This window comes from Oncorhynchus gorbuscha, linkage group LG11, assembly GCF_021184085.1.
Source record: "Oncorhynchus gorbuscha isolate QuinsamMale2020 ecotype Even-year linkage group LG11, OgorEven_v1.0, whole genome shotgun sequence".
Taxonomy (NCBI): domain Eukaryota; kingdom Metazoa; phylum Chordata; class Actinopteri; order Salmoniformes; family Salmonidae; genus Oncorhynchus; species Oncorhynchus gorbuscha.
The window spans coordinates 64,819,952-64,841,878 of NC_060183.1; the positions used below are offsets into that span (position 1 = coordinate 64,819,952).

The 21,927-nt window shown below is 51.6% G+C and overlaps 1 protein-coding gene across 1 annotated transcript in view; it reads left to right on the plus strand.

The window, feature by feature from the left end:
• The window catches only part of LOC124049121 (beta-adrenergic receptor kinase 2-like), an 87,296-nt gene extending 65,868 nt beyond the window's left edge, over positions 1 to 21,428 (plus strand). The window contains exons 12-21 of the mRNA XM_046370477.1: positions 1,116 to 1,210; positions 1,327 to 1,434; positions 8,538 to 8,604; positions 10,975 to 11,075; positions 11,640 to 11,706; positions 11,915 to 12,010; positions 17,406 to 17,568; positions 18,353 to 18,489; positions 20,947 to 21,060; positions 21,198 to 21,428. Coding sequence (XP_046226433.1) covers positions 1,116 to 1,210; positions 1,327 to 1,434; positions 8,538 to 8,604; positions 10,975 to 11,075; positions 11,640 to 11,706; positions 11,915 to 12,010; positions 17,406 to 17,568; positions 18,353 to 18,489; positions 20,947 to 21,060; positions 21,198 to 21,359 — 1,110 coding nt within the window. The 3' untranslated portion in view covers positions 21,360 to 21,428. The remainder of the gene's footprint in view (positions 1 to 1,115; positions 1,211 to 1,326; positions 1,435 to 8,537; positions 8,605 to 10,974; positions 11,076 to 11,639; positions 11,707 to 11,914; positions 12,011 to 17,405; positions 17,569 to 18,352; positions 18,490 to 20,946; positions 21,061 to 21,197) is intronic.
• Positions 21,429 to 21,927: the final 499 nt, after the last annotated feature.

Consider the following 21,927-nt stretch of genomic DNA (forward strand, 5'->3'; position numbering starts at 1 on the left):
TAGTCTCTCTCTCTCTCTCTCTCTCTCTCGTTATTAGTCTCTCTCTCTCTCTCTCGTTATTAGTCGCTCTCTCTCTCTCTCTCGTTATTAGTCGCTCTCTCTCTCTCTCTCGTTATTAGTCTCTCGCTCTCTCTCTCTCTCTCGTTATTAGTCTCTCGCTCTCTCTCTCTCTCTCGTTATTAGTCTCTCGCTCTCTCTCTCTCTCTCGTTATTAGTCTCTCGCTCTCTCTCTCTCTCTCGTTATTAGTCTCTCGCTCTCTCTCTCTCTCTCGTTATTAGTCTCTCTCTCTCTCTCTCTCTCGTTATTAGTCTCTCTCTCTCTCTCTCTCTCGTTATTAGTCTCTCTCTCTCTCTCTCTCTCTCTCTCTCTCTCTCTCTCTCTCTCTCTCTCTCTCTCTCGTTATTAGTCTCTCTCTCTCTCTCTCTCTCTCTCTCTCTCTCTCTCTCTCTCTCTCTCTCTCTCTCGTTATTAGTCGCTCTCTCTCTCTCGTTATTAGTCGCTCTCTCTCTCTCGTTATTAGTCGCTCTCTCTCTCTCGTTATTAGTCTCTCTCTCTCTCTCTCGTTATTAGTCTCTCGTTATTAGTCTCTCTCGTTATTAGTCTCTCTCTCTCTCTCTCGTTATTAGTCTCTCTCTCTCTCTCGTTATTAGTCTCTCTCTCTCTCTCGTTATTAGTCTCTCTCTCTCTCTCGTTATTAGTCTCTCTCTCTCTCTCGTTATTAGTCTCTCTCTCTCTCTCGTTATTAGTCTCTCTCTCTCTCTCGTTATTAGTCTCTCTCTCTCTCTCGTTATTAGTCTCTCTCTCTCTCTCGTTATTAGTCTCTCTCTCTCTCTCGTTATTAGTCTCTTTCTCGCTCTCTCTCTCGTTATTAGTCTCTTTCTCGCTCTCTCTCTTGTTATTAGTCTCTTTCTCTCTCTCTCTCTCGTTATTAGTCTCTCTCTCTCTCTCTCTCTCTCTCTCTCTCTCGTTATTAGTCTCTTTCTCTCTCTCTCTCTCTCGTTATTGTCTTCCATGTCACAGCCTTGTTCTTCTATAGTTATTGGTTGTTTCCTACGTTGTCATTGATGTCGATAACCTCTTCCTGTATGCCTCCCCCCTTCTATCTCTCTCTCAGCCTGCTAACATCCTATTGGATGAGCATGGTCATGTGCGTATCTCAGACCTGGGTCTGGCCTGTGACTTCTCCAAGAAGAAACCTCACGCCAGCGTGTAAGTACGCAGCCCTACAACCCTGCCCCTGTTGTGTTCTGTGGATTATGCCCATGGGTGTGAGTGTGGTATTACTGCAGTGTGTCTGATACTAACGGTCCCCTGGTGTGTGACAGTGGTACCCATGGATACATGGCCCCAGAGGTGCTTCAGAAGGGGACAGCGTACGACAGCAGTGCTGACTGGTTCTCCCTGGGCTGCATGCTCTTCAAACTGCTCAGAGGGTAAGAACACATACCTCTATCCCTCTCTTGTCTCTCCAACCCGCCTCTATTCCTCCACCTCTTTTTATCCTTTCATCACTACTACATCTCCTCTCATTCTGTCTCTCATTCCATCTCTCTCTCTCCACCCACTACCACATGTTACTCAATCACTTTCTTAATCCCTTAGTCTCTGTCTCTGTTGGTCAGTCTGCTGCATTCCCTCATATCACTCACTAATCACTCTCCTCCTGTGATCCCTCCATCTAGCCTGGTCTCTCGCTCTGTCTCTGTCTCTGACTCTCTCTGTCTCACTCTCTGTCTCACTCTCTGTCTCACTCTCTGTCTCACTCTCTGTCTCACTCTCTGTCTCACTCTCTGTCTCTCTCTCTGTCTCTCTCTCTCTGTCTCTCTGTCTCTGTCTCTCTGTCTCTCTCTCTCTGTCTCTCTCTCTCTGTCTCTCTGTCTCTCTCTCTGTCTCTCTCTCTGTCTCTCTCTCTCTCTGTCTCTCTCTCTCTGTCTCTCTCTCTCTGTCTCTCTCTCTCTGTCTCTCTCTCTCTCTCTCTCTCTCTGTCTCTCTCTCTCTCTGTCTCTCTCTCGCTCTGTGTCGCGCCTTGAATAAGGGTTTCAAATTTGGGGAAATTACGCTCTAATTGTTATATATTTTTTACATTTTGTCAGGAAATGCAGCTCTGTCTCAGGTTCTGCTGTTGTGCAGTGGTTGCACATCTCTCTCTGTGTGTTTGATGTGGAGTGTGTAAATACCAGTGGTGCGGGCCCGGTAGGTCACACTTCCCGAGGCAGGCAGCTGGGTTTAGGGGCTGGTAACGATTGCTAGGTATGTTGTGAAGTGAGGGAGTGAGAAATAGAGAGGGGAGGGAGGTTGATGTGTGTGTGTCAGTGTGTTTGAACACTTGAAAGACGAGAGAGAGAGATACATGTGATCTGCTGAGGACGAGCTTGTCAGTGTGACATCACTCACATGACTTGGTTCACTGTTTCACCGTGTCCCTCACTTTCACCGTGTCCCTCACTTTCACCGTGTCCCTCACTTTCACCGTGTCCCTCACTTTCACCGTGTCCCTCACTTTCACCGTGTCCCTCACTTTCACCGTGTCCCTCACTTTCACCGTGTCCCTCACTTTCACCGTGTCCCTCACTTTCACCGTGTCCCTCACCGTGTCCCTCACCGTGTCCCTCACCGTGTCCCTCACCGTGTCCCTCACCGTGTCCCTCACCGTGTCCCTCACCGTGTCCCTCACTGTTTCACCGTGTCCCTCACTGTTTCACCGTGTCCCTCACTGTTTCACCGTGTCCCTCACTGTTTCACCGTGTCCCTCACTGTTTCACCGTGTCCCTCACTGTTTCACCGTGTCCCTCACTGTTTCACCGTGTCCCTCACTGTTTCACCGTGTCCCTCACCGTGTCCCTCACCGTGTCCCTCACCGTGTCCCTCACCGTGTCCCTCACTGTTTCACCGTGTCCCTCACCGTGTCCCTCACTGTTTCACCGTGTCCCTCACTGTTTCACCGTGTCCCTCACTGTTTCACCGTGTCCCTCACTGTTTCACCGTGTCCCTCACTGTTTCACCGTGTCCCTCACTCACTGTCCCTCACTGTTTCACCGTGTCCCTCACTGTTTCACCGTGTCCCTCACTGTTTCACCGTGTCCCTCACCGTGTCCCTCACTGTTTCACCGTGTCCCTCACCGTGTCCCTCACTGTTTCACCGTGTCCCTCACTGTTTCACCGTGTCCCTCACTGTTTCACCGTGTCCCTCACTGTTTCACCGTGTCCCTCACCGTGTCCCACAGTGTCCCTCACCGTGTCCCTCACTGCGTCCCTCACCGTGTCCCTCACTGCGTCCCTCACTGTTTCACCGCGTCCCTCACCGCGTCCCACACTGTTTCACCGTGTCCCACACTGTTTCAACGTGTCCCACACTGTTTCAACGTGTCCCACACTGTTTCAACGTGTCCCACACTGTTTCACCGTGTCCCTCACTGTTTCACCGTGTCCCTCACCGTGTCCCTTACCGTGTCCCTCACTGTTTCACCGCATCCCTCACCGTGTCCCTCACTGTTTCACCGTGTCCCTCACTGTTTCACCGTGTCCCACGCAGTTTCACCGTGTCCCACGCTGTTTCACCGTGTCCCTCGCTGTCTCACCGTTTCCCTCGCTGTCTCACCGTTTCCCTCGCTGTCTCACCGTTTCCCTCGCTGTCTCACCGTTTCCCTCGCTGTCTCACCGTTTCCCTCGCTGTCTCACCGTTTCCCTCGCTGTCTCACAGTTTCCCTCGCTGTTTCACCGTTTCCCTCGCTGTTTCACCGTGTCCCTCGCTGTTTCACCGTGTCCCTCGCTGTTTCACCGTGTCCCTCGCTGTTTCACCGTGTCCCTCGCTGTTTCACCGTGTCCCTCGCTGTTTCACCGTGTCCCTCGCTGTTTCACCGTGTCCCTCACCGTGTCCCTCACTGTTTCACTGTTTCCCTCACCGTGTCCCTCACTGTTTCACCGTGTCCCTCACTGTTTCACCGTGTCCCTCACTGTTTCACCGTGTCCCTCACTGTTTCACCGTGTCCCTCACTGTTTCACCGTGTCCCTCACTGTTTCACCGTTTCCCACACTGTTTCACCGTTTCCCACACTGTTTCACCGTTTCCCTCACCGTGTCCCTCACTGTTTCACCGTGTCCCTCACTGTTTCACTGTTTCCCTCACCGTGTCCCTCACTGTTTCACCGTATCCCTCACTGTTTCACCGTGTCCCTCACTGTTTCACCGTGTCCCTCACTGTTTCACCGTGTCCCTCACTGTTTCACCGTGTCCCTCACTGTTTCACCGTGTCCCTCACTGTTTCACCGTGTCCCTCACTGTTTCACCGTGTCCCTCACCGTGTCCCTCACTGTTTCACCGTGTCCCTCACTGTTTCACTGTTTCCCTCACCGTGTCCCTCACTGTTTCACCGTGTCCCTCACTTTTTCACCGTGTCCCTCACTGTTTCACCGTGTCCCTCACTGTTTCACCGTTTCCCTCACTGTTTCACCGTGTCCCTCACTGTTTCACCGTTTCCCTCACTGTTTCACCGTGTCCCACACTGTTTCACCGTGTCCCTCACTGTTTCACCGTGTCCCTCACTGTTTCACCGTGTCCCTCACTGTTTCACGGTGTCCCTCACTGTTTCACCGTTTCCCTCACTGTTTCACCGTGTCCCACACTGTTTCACCGTGTCCCTCACTGTTTCACCGTGTCCCTCACTGTTTCACCGTGTCCCTCACTGTTTCACCGTGTCCCTCACTGTTTCACCGTGTCCCTCACTGTTTCACCGTGTCCCTCACCGTGTCCCTCACTGTTTCACCGTGTCCCTCACTGTTTCACCGTTTCCCTCACCGTGTCCCTCACTGTTTCACCGTGTCCCTCACTGTTTCACCGTGTCCCTCACTTTTTCACCGTGTCCCTCACTGTTTCACCGTGTCCCTCACTGTTTCACCGTTTCCCTCACTGTTTCACCGTGTCCCTCACTGTTTCACCGTTTCCCTCACTGTTTCACCGTGTCCCACACTGTTTCACCGTGTCCCACACTGTTTCACCGTGTCCCACACTGTTTCACCGTGTCCCACACTGTTTCACCGTGTCCCACACTGTTTCACCGTGTCCCTCACTGTTTCACCGTGTCCCTCACTGTTTCACCGTGTCCCTCACTGTTTCACCGTGTCCCTCACTGTTTCACCGTTTCCCACACTGTTTCACCGTTTCCCTCACCGTGTCCCACACTGTTTCACCGTTTCCCACACTGTTCACCGTGTCCCTCACTGTTTCACTGTTTCCCTCACCGTGTGTTTCACTGTTTCCCTCACCGTGTCCCTCACTGTTTCACCGTGTCCCTCACTGTTTCACCGTGTCCCTCACTGTTTCACCGTGTCCCTCACTGTTTCACCGTGTCCCTCACTGTTTCACCGTGTCCCTCACTGTTTCACCGTGTCCCTCACTGTTTCACCGTGTCCCTCACTGTTTCACCGTGTCCCTCGCTGTTTCACCGTGTCCCTCGCTGTTTCACCGTGTCCCTCGCTGTTTCACCGTGTCCCTCACTGTTTCACCGTGTCCCTCACTGTTTCACGTGTCCCTCACCGTGTCCCTCACTGTTTCACCGCGTCCCTCACCGCGTCCCTCACTGTTTCACCGCGTCCCTCACCGCGTCCCACACTGTTTCAACGTGTCCCACACTGTTTCAACGTGTCCCACACTGTTTCACCGTGTTCCTCACTGTTTCACCGTGTCCCTCACCGTGTCCCTCGCTGTTTCACCGTGTCCCTCGCTGTTTCACCGTGTCCCTCGCTGTTTCACCGTGTCCCTCGCTGTTTCACCGTGTCCCTCGCTGTTTCACCGTGTCCCTCGCTGTTTCACCGTGTCCCTCGCTGTTTCACCGTGTCCCACGCTGTTTCACCGTGTCCCACGCTGTTTCACCGTGTCCCACGCTGTTTCACCGTGTCCCTCACTGTTTCACCGTGTCCCTCACTGTTTCACCGTGTCCCTCACTGTTTCACCGTGTCCCTCACTGTTTCACCGTTTCCCACACTGTTTCACCGTTTCCCTCACCGTTTCACCGTGTCCCTCACTGTTTCACCGTGTCCCTCACCGTTTCACCGTGTCCCTCACTGTTTCACCGTGTCCCTCACTGTTTCACCGTGTCCCTCACTGTTTCGCCGTGTCCCTCACTGTTTCGCCGTGTCCCTCACTGTTTCACCGTTTCCCACACTGTTTCACCGTTTCCCTCACCGTGTCCCTCACTGTTTCACCGTGTCCCTCACTGTTTCACTGTTTCCCTCACCGTGTCCCTCACTGTTTCACCGTGTCCCACACTGTTTCACCGTTTCCCTCACCGTGTCCCTCACTGTTTCACCGTGTCCCTCACTGTTTCACCGTGTCCCTCACTGTTTCACCGTGTCCCTCACTGTTTCACCGTGTCCCTCACTGTTTCACCGTGTCCCTCACTGTTTCACCGTGTCCCTCACTGTTTCACCGTGTCCCTCACTGTTTCACCGTGTCCCTCACTGTTTCACCGTGTCCCTCGCTGTTTCACCGTGTCCCTCACTGTTTCACCGTGTCCCTCACCGTGTCCCTCACCGTGTCCCTCACTGTTTCACCGCGTCCCTCACCGCGTCCCTCACTGTTTCACCGCGTCCCTCACCGCGTCCCACACTGTTTCAACGTGTCCCACACTGTTTCAACGTGTCCCACACTGTTTCACCGTGTTCCTCACTGTTTCACCGTGTCCCTCACCGTGTCCCTCACTGTTTCACCGTGTCCCTCGCTGTTTCACCGTGTCCCTCGCTGTTTCACCGTGTCCCTCGCTGTTTCACCGTGTCCCTCGCTGTTTCACCGTGTCCCACGCTGTTTCACCGTGTCCCACGCTGTTTCACCGTGTCCCACGCTGTTTCACCGTGTCCCTCACTGTTTCACCGTGTCCCTCACTGTTTCACCGTGTCCCTCACTGTTTCACCGTGTCCCACACTGTTTCACCGTTTCCCACACTGTTTCACCGTTTCCCTCACCGTTTCACCGTGTCCCTCACTGTTTCACCGTGTCCCTCACTGTTTCGCCGTGTCCCTCACTGTTTCGCCGTGTCCCTCACTGTTTCGCCGTGTCCCTCACTGTTTCACCGTTTCCCACACTGTTTCACCGTTTCCCTCACCGTGTCCCTCACTGTTTCACCGTGTCCCTCACTGTTTCACCGTGTCCCTCACTGTTTCACTGTTTCCCTCACCGTGTCCCTCACTGTTTCACCGTGTCCCACACTGTTTCACCGTTTCCCTCACCGTGTCCCTCACTGTTTCACCGTGTCCCTCACTGTTTCACCGTGTCCCTCACTGTTTCACCGTGTCCCTCACTGTTTCACCGTGTCCCTCACCGTGTCCCTCACTGTTTCACCGTGTCCCTCACTGTTTCACCGTGTCCCTCACTGTTTCACTGTTTCCCTCACCGTGTCCCTCACTGTTTCACCGTGTCCCTCACTGTTTCACCGTGTCCCTCACTGTTTCACCGTGTCCCTCACTGTTTCACCGTGTCCCTCACTGTTTCACCGTGTCCCTCACTGTTTCACCGTGTCCCTCACTGTTTCACCGTTTCCCTCACTGTTTCACCGTGTCCCTCACTGTTTCACCGTGTCCCTCACTGTTTCACCGTTTCCCTCACTGTTTCACCGTGTCCCACACTGTTTCACCGTGTCCCACACTGTTTCACCGTGTCCCACACTGTTTCACCGTGTCCCACACTGTTTCACCGTGTCCCACACTGTTTCACCGTGTCCCTCACTGTTTCACCGTTTCCCACACTGTTTCACCGTTTCCCTCACCGTGTCCCACACTGTTTCACCGTTTCCCACACTGTGTCCCTCACTGTTTCACCATTTCCCTCACCGTGTCCCTCACTGTTTCACCGTGTCCCTCACTGTTTCACCGTGTCCCTCAATGTTTCACAGTGTCCCTCACTGTTTCACCGTTTCCCTCACTGTTTCACCGTTTCCCTCACTGTTTCACCGTTTCCCTCACTGTTTCACCGTGTCCCTCACTGTTTCACCGTGTCCCTCACTGTTTCACCGTGTCCCTCACTGTTTCACCGTTTCCCACACTGTTTCACCGTGTCCCTCACTGTTTCACCGTGTCCCTCACTGTTTCACCGTGTCCCTCACTGTTTCACCGTGTCCCTCACTGTTTCACCGTTTCCCACACTGTTTCACCGTTTCCCTCACCGTGTCCCTCACTGTTTCACCGTGTCCCTCACTGTTTCACTGTTTCCCTCACCGTGTCCCTCACTGTTTCACCGTGTCCCTCACTGTTTCACCGTGTCCCACACTGTTTCACCGTGTCCCTCACTGTTTCACCGTGTCCCACACTGTTTCACCGTGTCCCACACTGTTTCACCGTGTCCCACACTGTTTCACCGTGTCCCACACTGTTTCGCCGTGTCCCACACTGTTTCGCCGTGTCCCACACTGTTTCGCCGTGTCCCACACTGTTTCGCCGTGTCCCTCACTGTTTCACCGTTTCCCTCACTGTTTCACCGCGTCCTTCACTCCTTTCCTCCTTCCACCACAGTAACACTAACAGCATTCCTCTCTGTATCCTCTCTCTAGGCACAGTCCCTTCAGACAGCACAAGACCAAAGACAAACATGAGATTGACCGGATGACACTCACTATGGTATGGCCTCCTTATGCACACACACACACACACACACACACACACACACACACACACACACACACACACACACACACACACACACACACACACACACACACACACACACACACACACACACACACACACACACACACACACACACACACACACACTATGATAGATCTTTGTGTACACTACGGTGCGCACAAAGCACACACACACTCATTGAGATGTCCTTATGTGCACTTGAACACACAGCATGTGGTTAGTTCATGTTGACACAGAACAGAAGTATTCATACCCCTTGATTTATTCCACATGTTGTTACAGCCTGAATTCAAAATGGATTAAATAGATACTTTTTTATAGAAATGTTTGCATATTTATTGACCATGAAATAAAGTATTCACACCATTTTCAGGTCTTGTAATATATTTTCTAGTAGAATTAAGTCAAAACTGTAACTCGGCCACTCAGGAACATTCAATGTCTTCTTGGTAAGCAACTCCAGTGTATATTTGGCCTTGTGTTTTAGGTTATTGTCCTGCTGAAAGGTGAATTCATCACTCAGTGTCTGGTGGAAAGCAGACAACCAGGTTTTCCTCTAGGATTTTGTCTGTGCTTAGCGACATTCCATTTCTTATTTTATCCTGATAAACTCCCCAGACCTTACCAATTACAAACATACCCATAACATGATGCAGCCACCACTATGCTTGAAAATATGTAGAGTGGTCCTCAGTGATGTGGTGTATTGGATTTGACCCGAACGCAACACTTGGTATTCAGACCTAAAAGTGAATTGCTTTGCCACATTTTTTGCAGAATTACTTTGACATTGTAGTCATTTAGCAGAATCTTCTCCAGAGCGACTTAGTTAGTGCATCTTAAGATCGTTTTAAGATTCATTGTTTTATTAATTTGTTTTAAAAAAGGATCCGCTGACGACATGGGGTATTGTGTGTAGGGAGTGACAAGATCTGTATCATCAATTTTCAAATCAGATTGTAACACAACAGAATGTGTAAAAAGTCTAGGAATGTGAATACTGTCTGAAGGCCCTGTATACGCAAAGTAAGGATTTATCCTTCAATACACTGAAACAAATGCACACACACACCCCCCACAGCAACAAATGCACACACACACCCCCACAGCAACAAATGCACACACACACACCCCCACAGCATTACATATCCTGGAGATATCATCTTCACAGATGTTGCAGAAAACTCCTCCTGCCAAGTCTGCCTCATAATGCCCAGGGAATGAGAGAGAGGCAGGAGAGGGAGAACTGAGAAGAGGTTCTGGCAGGAACGAGGGTGAAGTTGTATCCTTACTTTGCATCCCTCTCTCTGCCTGCTACAAACAGCATCAGATTACACCATAGAGGGAGCATCCTGAGTGGTGCAGTGGTCTAAGGCACAGCATCGCAGTACTAGCTGTGCCACTAGAGATCCTGGTTCGAGTCCAGGCTCTGTCGCGACCGGGGTGGCGCACAATTAATCCAGTGTCATCCGGGTTAGGGGAGGGTTTGGCCGGCAGGGTCCCGTCGCATGCTAGCGACTCCGGCAGGCGGGGGGGTGCAATGCACGCTGACACGGTCGCCAGGTCACGTGTTTCCTCCGACATGTTGGTGCGGCTGGCTTCCGGGTTAAGCGGGCATTGTGCCAAGAAGCTTGGCTGGGTTGTTTCGGAGGACGCACGGCTCTCGACCTTCGCCTCTCCCGAGGCCGTACGGGAGTTGCAGCGATGGGACAAAACTAACTACTAATTGGATACCATGAAATTGGGGAGAAAGAAAGCCATAGAGTGTGTCCTAGCATAGACTACAAGGGGAGGCCTACACCAGCCGTGCCAAACCCTCTTGAGAAGCTACACTCACTCAGAGTTTCGTTGCAGCTACTCCTCAGGACCACGATTAGCTGGATCAGGTGTTAGAGCAGGGCTGGAACCAAAACCTGCATGTGGTAGTTCTCTTTGAAGAGGGTTGGTCATCCCTGGTCTTGACTAGAGTATGTCTACTGTAGAAGACTATGGAGTATCAGAGCAGAGAGAACCACCCCTCTGTTAGGAGAGGCTAAACAAGGAAAGTATTGTCAGTCGAGATTAAATCAGATTAGGTTTTAATCCAGCCACTTAATCTGAGTAATCTATATAATCCCTGTTAGGAATTCTGATTTAATGGTTTTATTAGATACATGATCACCACCAAAGTCAGAGGGCTTGGAATGAGAGTGTTATGGAAGAGAACTGTGGACATACAGTTCTCTCAATTTTCAATACATATGGAATAAGCTTTATTGTCATGATAAATCAAGTCAGTAGTTTATCTTAAAGCAGGAAATGAGACTAATCTCCTCACCTTTCTCTCTCTCCTCTCCGTAGAACGTGGAGTTGCCAGACTCGTTCTCTGTAGAGCTGAAGGGTCTATTGGAGGGTCTGCTGCAGAGAGACGTGGTGAAAAGACTGGGCTGCCTGGGACGAGGGTACACACGCGCGCACAACCACACACACCCAAACACCTGCTACTACTAACATCGTTTTACAATCATTGATGTTAATGTTAGCTTTTAAGAAAGTTCAACCTTGGACTGCCTACCTCATAAACCGCATTTAACTGTTCTGGGCTAGCCATTTGTCTTTCAATGCACCAATGGAGTTACCATGCACCTGTCCTGAGCAACATGATTGAATATTTCCATTGGTTCTCTGTCCAACCTTGTGGCGAGTATAAGGCCTAGTGTGAATACTGTGAAAGGCCTATACATTATAATAGTCCGTAAGCACAGTCTTAATTTGGAGTTTGGTTCTGTTGGAAATACTGCCGCCTGCTGTTAGGACATGGAACTGTTCCAATGTGAGAATGACCTGGCTTTTTCTCTCTCTCTCCACACACACACACACACACACACACACACACACACACACACACACACACACACACACACACACACACACACACACACACACACACACACACACACACACACACACACACACACACACACACACACACACACACACACACACACACACACACACACACACAGGGCCCCAGAGGTGAAGGAGCATCTGTTCTTCAAAGGCATTGACTGGCAGCAAGTGTATCTCCAGAAGGTAAGGCGTGTGCGTGTGTTGAATCAGGTGACCAGGTTTGTTATAAAGCCTCCCAGTCTGGACAGTCGTCCCTGTTCTCTTTCTCTCCATCTGTTGCCATGGTTACTCCTCTGCTGTAGGAATGTAGTCGTTGTTTTGTTCACTCACCCTTTTCCCCCCTAATACTTATCCCCTTTCCCCCCCCTCTTCTTCCTCTCCTCTCCTCCAGTATTCTCCCCCTCTCATCCCTCCTAGAGGAGAGGTAAATGCAGCAGATGCTTTTGACATTGGTTCCTTTGATGAGGAGGACACCAAGGGCATCAAGGTAAAGCTCCAACACACACAACCCTTATCTCATAAAACACCAAGGGCATCAAGGTAAAGCTCCAACACACACAACCCTTATCTCATAAAACACCAAGGGCATCAAGGTAAAGCTCCAACACACACAACCCTTATCTCATAAAACACCAAGGGCATCAAGGTAAAGCTCCAACACACACAACCCTTATCTCATAAAACACCAAGGGCATCAAGGTAAAGCTCCAACACACACAACCCTTATCTCATAAAACACCAAGGGCATCAAGGTAAAGCTCCAACACACACAACCCTTATCTCATAAAACACCAAGGGCATCAAGGTAAAGCTCCAACACACACAACCCTTATCTCATAAAACACCAAGGGCATCAAGGTAAAGCTCCAACACACACAACCCTTATCTCATGAAACACCAAGGGCATCAAGGTAAAGCTCCAACACACACAACCCTTATCTCATAAAACACCAAGGGCATCAAGGTAAAGCTCCAACACACACAACCCTTATCTCATAAAACACCAAGGGCATCAAGGTAAAGCTCCAACACACACAACCCTTATCTCATAAAACACCAAGGGCATCAAGGTAAAGCTCCAACACACACAACCCTTATCTCATAAAACACCAAGGGCATCAAGGTAAAGCTCCAACACACACAACCCTTATCTCATGAAACACCAAGGGCATCAAGGTAAAGCTCCAACACACACAACCCTTATCTCATAAAACACCAAGGGCATCAAGGTAAAGCTCCAACACACACAACCCTTATCTCATAAAACACCAAGGGCATCAAGGTAAAGCTCCAACACACACAACCCTTATCTCATAAAACACCAAGGGCATCAAGGTAAAGCTCCAACACACACAACCCTTATCTCATGAAACACCAAGGGCATCAAGGTAAAGCTCCAACACACACAACCCTTATCTCATAAAACACCAAGGGCATCAAGGTAAAGCTCCAACACACACAACCCTTATCTCATGAAACACCAAGGGCATCAGTCAAATCCACAGCATTATATAACCGCTGATCCTGATATACACACTCACCTACATCATACTGCAACGCACACACACACATGCACTCAGACACACGCTCACACATGTTCATACATGCTCACACACACGGAGGCTGAGGTGTAACGTGACTCTATCAGTGTTCAGAGAGAAAGTCCTTCCAACAGAGGTTTAACATTACACAACAGTATTAGGAACGTTGGGAGCGTTCCATGCTGCCTTAATTACAGTGGTGCTGCACAGCTTAGCAGGTCTCACAAGGACTGGTGACGTGGTTCTCAGGTATTACTTCACTTAGCCTTCCACCTCATAGTTGTGTCGTTTCTCTCCCTCTTCCTCTCCCCTTTCACCTCTCCCTCTTTCCCTCTTCTTCCTCTCCCCTTTCACCTCTCTCCCTCTTTCTCTCCTGTTCCTCTCCCCTTTCACCACTCTTTCTCTCCTCTTCCTCTCCCCTTTCACCCCTCTTTCCCTCCTCTTCCTCTCCCCTTTCACCCCTCTTTCTCTCCTCTTCCTCTCCCCTTTCACCCCTCTTTCTCTCCTCTTCCTCTCCCCTTTCACCTCTCTCCCTCTTTCTCTCCTCTTCCTCTCCCCTTTCACCCCTCTCCCTCTTTCTCTCCTCTTCCTCTTTCTCTCCTCTTCCTCTCCCCTTTCACCCCTCTCCCTCTTTCTCTCCTCTTCCTCTCCCCTTTCACCCCTCTCCCTCTTTCTCTCTTCTTCCTCTCCCCTTTCACCCCTCTCCCTCTTTCTCTCCTCTTCCTCTCCCCTTTCACCCCTCTCCCTCTTTCTCTCCTCTTCCTCTCCCCTTTCACCCCTCTCCCTCTTTCTCTCCTCTTCCTCTCCCCTTTCACCCCTCTCCCTCTTTCTCTCCTCCTCCTCTCCCCTTTCACCCCTCTCCCTCTTTCTCTCCTCTTCCTCTCCCCTTTCACCCCTCTTTCTCTCCTCTTCCTCTCCCCTTTCACCCCTCTCCCTCTTTCTCTCCTCTTCCTCTCCCCTTTCACCCCTCTTTCTCTCCTCTTCCTCTCCCCTTTCACCCCTCTCCCTCTTTCTCTCCTCTTCCTCTCCCCTTTCACCCCTCTCCCTCTTTCTCTCCTCTTCCTCTCCCCTTTCACCCCTCTCCCTCTTCCTCTCCCCTTTCACCCCTCTCCCTCTTTCTCTCCTCTTCCTCTCCCCTTTCACCCCTCTCCCTCTTCCTCTCCCCTTTCACCCCTCTCCCTCTTTCTCTCCTCTTCCTCTCCCCTTTCACCCCTCTTTCTCTCCTCTTCCTCTCCCCTTTCACCCCTCTTTCTCTCCTCTTTCCTCTCCCCTTTCACCCCTCTCCCTCTTCCTCTCCCCTTTCACCCCTCTCCCTCTTTCTCTCCTCTTCCTCTCCCCTTTCACCCCTCTTTTTCTCTCCTCTTCCTCTCCCTTTCACCCCTCTTTCTCTCCTCTTCCTCTCCCCTTTCACCCCTCTTTCTCTCCTCTTCCTCTCCCCTTCACCCCTCTTTCTCTCTCTCTTCCTCTCCCTTTCACCCCTCTCCCTCTTTCTCTCCTCTTCCTCTCCCCTTTCACCCCTCTCCCTCTTCCTCTCCCCTTTCACCCCTCTTCCTCTTTCTCTCCTCTTCCTCTCCCCTTTCACCCCTCTCCCTTTTCCTCTCCCCTTTCACCCCTCTCCCTCTTACTCTCCCCTTTCACCCCTCTCCCCCTTTCCCCCTCTTCCTCTCCCTCTTTCTCTCCTCTTCCTCTCCCCTTTCACCCCTCTCCCTCTTCCTCTCCCCTTTCACCCCTCTCCCTGTTTCTCTCCTCTTCCTCTCCCCTTTCACCCCTCTCCCTCTTCCTCTCCCCTTTCACCCCTCTCCCTCTTCCTCTCCCCTTTCACCCCTCTCCCCTTTCAACCCTCTCCCTCTTCCTCTCCCCTTTCAACCCTCTCCCTCTTCCTCTCCCCTTTCACCCTCTCCCTCTTCCTCTCCCCTTTCACCCCTCTCCCTCTTCCTCTCCCCTTTCACCCCTCTCCCTCTTCCTCTCCCCTTTCACCCCTCTCCCTCTTCCTCTCCCGTTTCACCTCTTTCCCTCCTCTTCCTCTCCCCTTTCACCCCTCTTTCTCTCCTCTTCCTCTCCCCTTTCACCCCTCTTTCTCTCCTCTTCCTCTCCCCTTTCACCCCTCTCCCTCTTCCTCTCCCCTTTCACCCCTCTCCCTCTTTCTCTCCTCTTCCTCTCCCCTTTCACCCCTCTCCCTCTTTCTCTCCTCTTCCTCTCCCCTTTCACCCCTCTCCCTCTTTCTCTCCTCTTCCTCTCCCCTTTCACCCCTCTCCCTCTTTCTCTCCTCCTCCTCTCCCCTTTCACCCCTCTCCCTCTTTCTCTCCTCTTCCTCTCCCCTTTCACCCCTCTTTCTCTCCTCTTCCTCTCCCCTTTCACCCCTCTCCCTCTTTCTCTCCTCTTCCTCTCCCCTTTCACCCCTCTTTCTCTCCTCTTCCTCTCCCCTTTCACCCCTCTCCCTCTTTCTCTCCTCTTCCTCTCCCCTTTCACCTCTCTTTCTCTCCTCTTCCTCTCCCCTTTCACCCCTCTTTCTCTCCTCTTCCTCTCCCCTTTCACCCCTCTCCCTCTTTCTCTCCTCTTCCTCTCCCCTTTCACCCCTCTCCCTCTTTCTCTCCTCTTCCTCTCCCCTTTCACCCTCTCCCTCTTCCTCTCCCCTTTCACCCCTCTTCCTCTTTCTCTCCTCTTCCTCTCCCCTTTCACCCCTCTCCCTCTTCCTCTCCCCTTTCCCCCCTCCCCCTCTTACTCTTACTCTCCCCTTTCACCCCTCTCCCCCTTTCCCCCTCTTCCTCTCCCTCTTTCTCCCCTCTTCCTCTCCCCTTTCACCCCTCTCCCTCTTCCTCTCCCCTTTCACCCCTCTCCCTGTTTCTCTCCTCTTCCTCTCCCCTTTCACCCCTCTCCCTCTTCCTCTCCCCTTTCACCCCTCTCCCTCTTCCTCTCCCCTTTCACCCCTCTCCCTCTTCCTCTCCCCTTTCACCCCTCTCCCCTTTCAACCCTCTCCCTCTTCCTCTCCCCTTTCACCCCTCTCCCTCTTCCTCTCCCCTTTCACCCCTCTCCCTCTTCCTCTCCCCTTTCACCCCTCTCCCTCTTCCTCTCCCCTTTCACCTCTTTCCCTCCTCTTCCTCTCCCCTTTCACCCCTCTTTCTCTCCTCTTCCTCTCCCCTTTCACCCCTCTTTCTCTCCTCTTCCTCTCCCCTTTCACCCCTCTTTCTCTCCTCTTCCTCTCCCCTTTCACCCCTCTCCCTCTTTCTCTCCTCTTCCTCTCCCCTTTCACCCCTCTCCCTCTTTGTCTCCTCTTCCTCTCCCCTTTCACCCCTCTCCCTCTTTCTCTCCTCTTCCTCTCCCCTTTCACCCCTCTCCCTCTTTCTCTCCTCTTCCTCTCCCCTTTCACCCCTCTCCCTCTTTCTCCATCTCCTTTCACCTCTCTCCCTCTTTCTCTCCTCTTTCTCTCTCCTTTCACCTCTCTCCCTCTTTCTCTCCTCTTCCTCTCTCCTTTCACCTCTCTCCTTTCACCTCTCTCCCTCTTTCTCTCCTCTTTCTCTCTCCTTTCACCTCTCTCCCTCTTTCTCTCCTCTTTCTCTCTCCTTTCACCTCTCTCCCTCTTTCTCTCCTCTTCCTCTCTCCTTTCACCTCTCTCCCTCTTTCTCTCCTCTTCCTCTCTCCTTTCACCTCTCTCCCGCTTTCTCTCCTCTTCCTCTCTCCTTTCACCTCTCTCCCTCTTTCTCTCCTCTTCCTCTCCTTTCACCTCTCTCCCTCTTTCTCTCCTCTTCCTCTCCTTTCACCTCTCTCCCTCTTTCTCTCCTCTTCCTCTCTCCTTTCACCTCTCTCCCTCTTTCTCTCCTTTCACCTCTCTCCCTCTTTCTCTCCTTTCACCTCTCTCCCTCTTTCTCTCCTCTTCCTTTCTCCTTTCACCTCTCTTCCTCTCTCCTTTCACCTCTCTTCCTCTCTCCTTTCACCTCTCTTCCTCTCTCCTTTCACCTCTCTCCCTCTCTCCTTTCACCTCTCTCCCTCTCTCCTTTCACCTCTCTCCCTCTTTCTCTCCTCTTCCTCTCTCCTTTCACCTCTCTTCCTCTCTCCTTTCACCTCTCTTCCTCTCTCCTTTCACCTCTCTTCCTCTCTCCTTTCACCTCTCTTCCTCTCTCCTTTCACCTCTCTCCTTTCACCTCTCTCCTTTCACCCCTCTCCCTCTTTCTCTCCTCTTCCTCTCTCCTTTCACCCCTCTCCCTCTTTCTCTCCTCTTCCTCTCTCCTTTCACCTCTCTCCTTTCACCCCTCTCCCTCTTTCTCTCCTCTTCCTCTCTCCTTTCACCTCTCTCCCTTTTTCTCTCCTCTTCCTCTCTCCTTTCACCTCTCTCCCTCTCTCCAGTTGTTGGACAGTGACCAGGAGTTGTATAAGAACTTCCCGCTGGTCATCTCAGAGCGCTGGCAGCAGGAGGTGGCTGAGACGGTGTACGAGGCGGTCAATTCCGACACGGACAAGAACGAGGCCCGCAAGAGGGCCAAGAACAAACAGCTGGGCCACGAGGAGGGTGAGGACACACATGACGCACGTCTCCACACACAGACGACGCACGTCTCCACACACACACGATGCATGTCTCCACACACAGACGACGCACGTCTCCACACACAGACGACGCACGTCTCCACACACAGACGACGCACGTCTCCACACACAGACGACGCACGTCTCCACACACAGACGACGCACGTCTCCACACACAGACGACGCACGTCTCCACACACAGACGACGCACGTCTCCACACACAGACGACGCACGTCTCCACACACAGACGACGCACGTCTCCACACACAGACGACGCACGTCTCCACACACAGACGACGCAGGTCTCCACACACAGACGACGCACGTCTCCACACACAGACGACGCACGTCTCCACACACAGACGACGCACGTCTCCACACACAGACGACGCACGTCTCCACACACACACGACGCACGTCTCCACACACACACGACGCACGTCTCCACACACACACGACGCACGTCTCCACACACACACGACACACGTCTCCACACACACACACACACACGACGCACGTCTCCACACACACACAGACGACGCACGTCTCCACAAACATCACACTAGAGATGCATGATATGGACTATATATTTTTGTATTGATGATATGACTTGTGTTGTAACAAAACACTTGTAAGACAGTAGGTACTGTGGAACATAGTGTTTCATCATTGTGCAGCCCTACCTCACCCACATCTTGTGGGTAAGCTTTTCCTTGTACCTGCTGGCGCTGGCTTTCCTTCCATGTGTGGTTATTGTGTGTTTCAGACTATGCCCTGGGGAAGGACTGTATAATGCACGGCTACATGTTAAAGCTGGGGAACCCGTTCCTGACGCAGTGGCAGCGCCGATACTTCTACCTGTTCCCCAACCGAGTGGAGTGGAGGGGAGAGGGGGAGTCACGGGTGAGCAACACACACCTCTACCTTACCCAATCCTTTTTTGTGTGCCTGTATGTCTAAGTTGGTGTGCTTCTTCTGTTGGTTAGAGCGTTGGACTAGTAACCGAAAGGTTGCAAGTTCGAATCCCCGAGCTGACAAGGTACAAATCTGTTGTTCTGCCCCTGAACAGGCAGTTAACCCACTGTTCCTAGGCCGTCATTGAAAATAAGAATTTGTTCTTAACTGACTTTGCTAGTAAAATAAAGGTAAACATTTTTAACAAATTAAAAAACATGAAAACATTCTGTAGCCCTGGATAAAAACATGAAAACATTCTGTAGGCCTGGATGAAAACATGAAAACATTCTGTAGGCCTGGATGAAAACATGAAAACATTATGTAGGCCTGGATGAAAACATTCTGTAGGCCTGGATGAAAACATTCTGTAGGCCTGGTTGAAAACATTATGTAGGCCTGGATGAAAACATTCTGTAGGCCTGGATGAAAACATTCTGTAGGCCTGGATAAAAACATTCTGTAGGCCTGGATAAAAACATTCTGTAGGCCTGGATAAAAACATTCTGTAGGCCTGGATAATAACATTCTGTAGGCCTGGTTGAAAACATTATGTAGGCCTGGATGAAAACATTCTGTAGGCCTGGATGAAAACATTATGTAGGCCTGGATGAAAACATTATGTAGGCCTGGATGAAAACATTATGTAGGCCTGGATGAAAACATTATGTAGGCCTGGATGAAAACATTCTGTAGGCCTGGATGAAAACATTATGTAGGCCTGGATGAAAACATTCTGTAGGCCTGGATAATAACATTCTGTAGGCCTGGATGAAAACATTATGTAGGCCTGGATGAAAACATTCTGTAGGCCTGGATGAAAACATTCTGTAGGCCTGGATAAAAACATTCTGTAGGCCTGGATAAAAACATTCTGTAGGCCTGGATAAAAACATTCTGTAGGCCTGGATAAAAACATTCTGTAGGCCTGGATAAAAACATTCTGTAGGCCTGGATAAAAACATTCTGTAGGCCTGGATAATAACATTCTGTAGGCCTGGATGAAAACATTCTGTAGGCCTGGATAAAAACATGAAAACATTCTGTAGGCTTGGATAATAACATTCTGTAGGCTTGGATAATAACATTCTGTAGGCCTGGATAAAAACATGAAAACATTCTGTAGGCCTGGATGAAAACATGAAAACATTCTGTAGGCCTGGATGAAAACATGAAAACATTCTGTAGGCCGGGATGCAGCCATTCTGTAGGCCGGGATGCAGCCATTCTGTAGGCCGGGATGCAGCCATTCTGTAGGCCGGGATGCAGCCATTCTGTAGGCCGGGATGCAGCCATTCTGTAGGCCGGGATGCAGCCATTCTGTAGGCCGGGATGCAGCCATTCTGTAGGCCGGGATGCAGCCATTCTGTAGGCCGGGATGCAGCCATTCTGTAGGCCGGGATGCAGCCATTCTGTAGGCCGGGATGCAGCCATTCTGTAGGCCGGGATGCAGCCATTCTGTAGGCCGGGATGCAGCCATTCTGTAGGCCGGGATGCAACCATTCTGTAGGCCGGGATGCAACCATTCTGTAGGCCGGGATGCAACCATTCTGTAGGCCGGGATGCAACCATTCTGTAGGCCGGGATGCAACCATTCTGTGGGCCGGGATGCAACCATTCTGTGGGCCGGGATGCAACCATTCTGTGGGCCGGGATGCAACCATTCTGTGGGCCGGGATGCAACCATTCTGTGGGCCGGGATGCAACCATTCTGTGGGCCGGGATGCAACCATTCTGTGGGCCGGGATGCAACCATTCTGTGGGCCGGGATGCAACCATTCTGTGGGCCGGGATGCAACCATTCTGTGGGCCGGGATGCAACCATTCTGTGGGCCGGGATGCAACCATTCTGTGGGCCGGGATGCAACCATTCTGTGGGCCGGGATGCAACCATTCTGTGGGCCGGGATGCAACCATTCTGTGGGCCGGGATGCAACCATTCTGTGGGCCGGGATGCAACCATTCTGTGGGCCGGGATGCAACCATTCTGTGGGCCGGGATGCAACCATTCTGTAGGGCCGGGATGCAACCATTCGGTAGGCCCGGGATAGCAACCATTCGGTAGGCCGGGATAGCAACCATTCGGTAGGCCGGGATAGCAACCATTCGGTAGGCCGGGATAGCAACCATTCGGTAGGCCTGGATAAAAACATGAAAACATTCTGTAAAAGAGACAAAGGTAAGTCTGACCACTGCTGGCCCTCTTCCTTTCCTCCTGCAGTAGATGGATTGGAGTGTCACCTCAGTTCAGAGTTTAGAGAAGCGTCCTTATTCTGCAGCTCCGTTCCGAAGACCCCTCTCCTCTATAGCTCCATTTTGATTGGTCCATCTCATAGCCAGCTTGTCTGTGACTGATTCCCCTCCTCCCCGAAGTGAGTTTCTGATTGGTTGGTGTGTGTTCAACAGCAAAACCTGCTGACGATGGAGCAGATTGTGACGGTGGAGGAGACACAGATTAAAGATAAGAAGTGCATCCTGCTGCGCATCAAAGGAGGGAAGCAGTTTGTCTTGCAGTGTGAGGTACGCAGGAAAACTACTAGATCTTTCTGTCTTGGTCTCTTCCTCTTTCACTGTCTCTGTCTCTATAAATGATTGTGCTAGTTGTAAGTTAGTCAAATGGAAGGTGTGTGTGTAATATGTGTGCTACCTGTCTGCAGAGTGACCCAGAGTTTGTCCAGTGGAAGAAGGAGCTGACCGAGGCGTTCACTGAGGCCCAGAAGCTGCTGCGTCGCGCCCCTAAGGTCATTGGGAAGGGACGGGCTGGGGGGGTGGAGCTCTCCAAACCTCCCCTCACACACCACAACAGCAACGGCCTGTAGGCTACACACCTGCACACACACACCCCGCATCTTATAACCTCATCCCCTATGACCCCGCCCCCCCAGCCCTAGACACACACACACACAAACATACAGTAACACCCCACACTCTCTCCCTGGAGTGTGTATGGACCAAGCCGGCAGCCTCTCTCCTCTGAAAGCCAAAGCGTACCATGGGACCCTGGGATGAAGGGAAAGAGATGTGCATGTACCTAACGAGGTCCAGAGTGTTTTCTGTCCTCCATCTCCCACTGTAGCCTCGGGGTAGACCCTTCTCAATGATGACACACTCCTCTCACCCCAATGCATTCCACCCAGTCAAACTGGCAGAGCAGCAGAAAGCAGCCCTGGAGTAGGAGACTGAAGACTAGGGCCCCTCTTCTCCTTGTCTCCCTCATTCCCCAGCCTCGTCTTGAGACTGGACCTGAGCCACACACACCTGCCAGCCACTCTCCACAGGATTGTCTGACTGTAGTGGAGGGGCAGGACCTAAAGCAGGAGGCGAAGATCTGGACCAATGGCATCGCTTGGAGAGAGGGGGCTGGACCAATGACATTCCTCTCCTGTG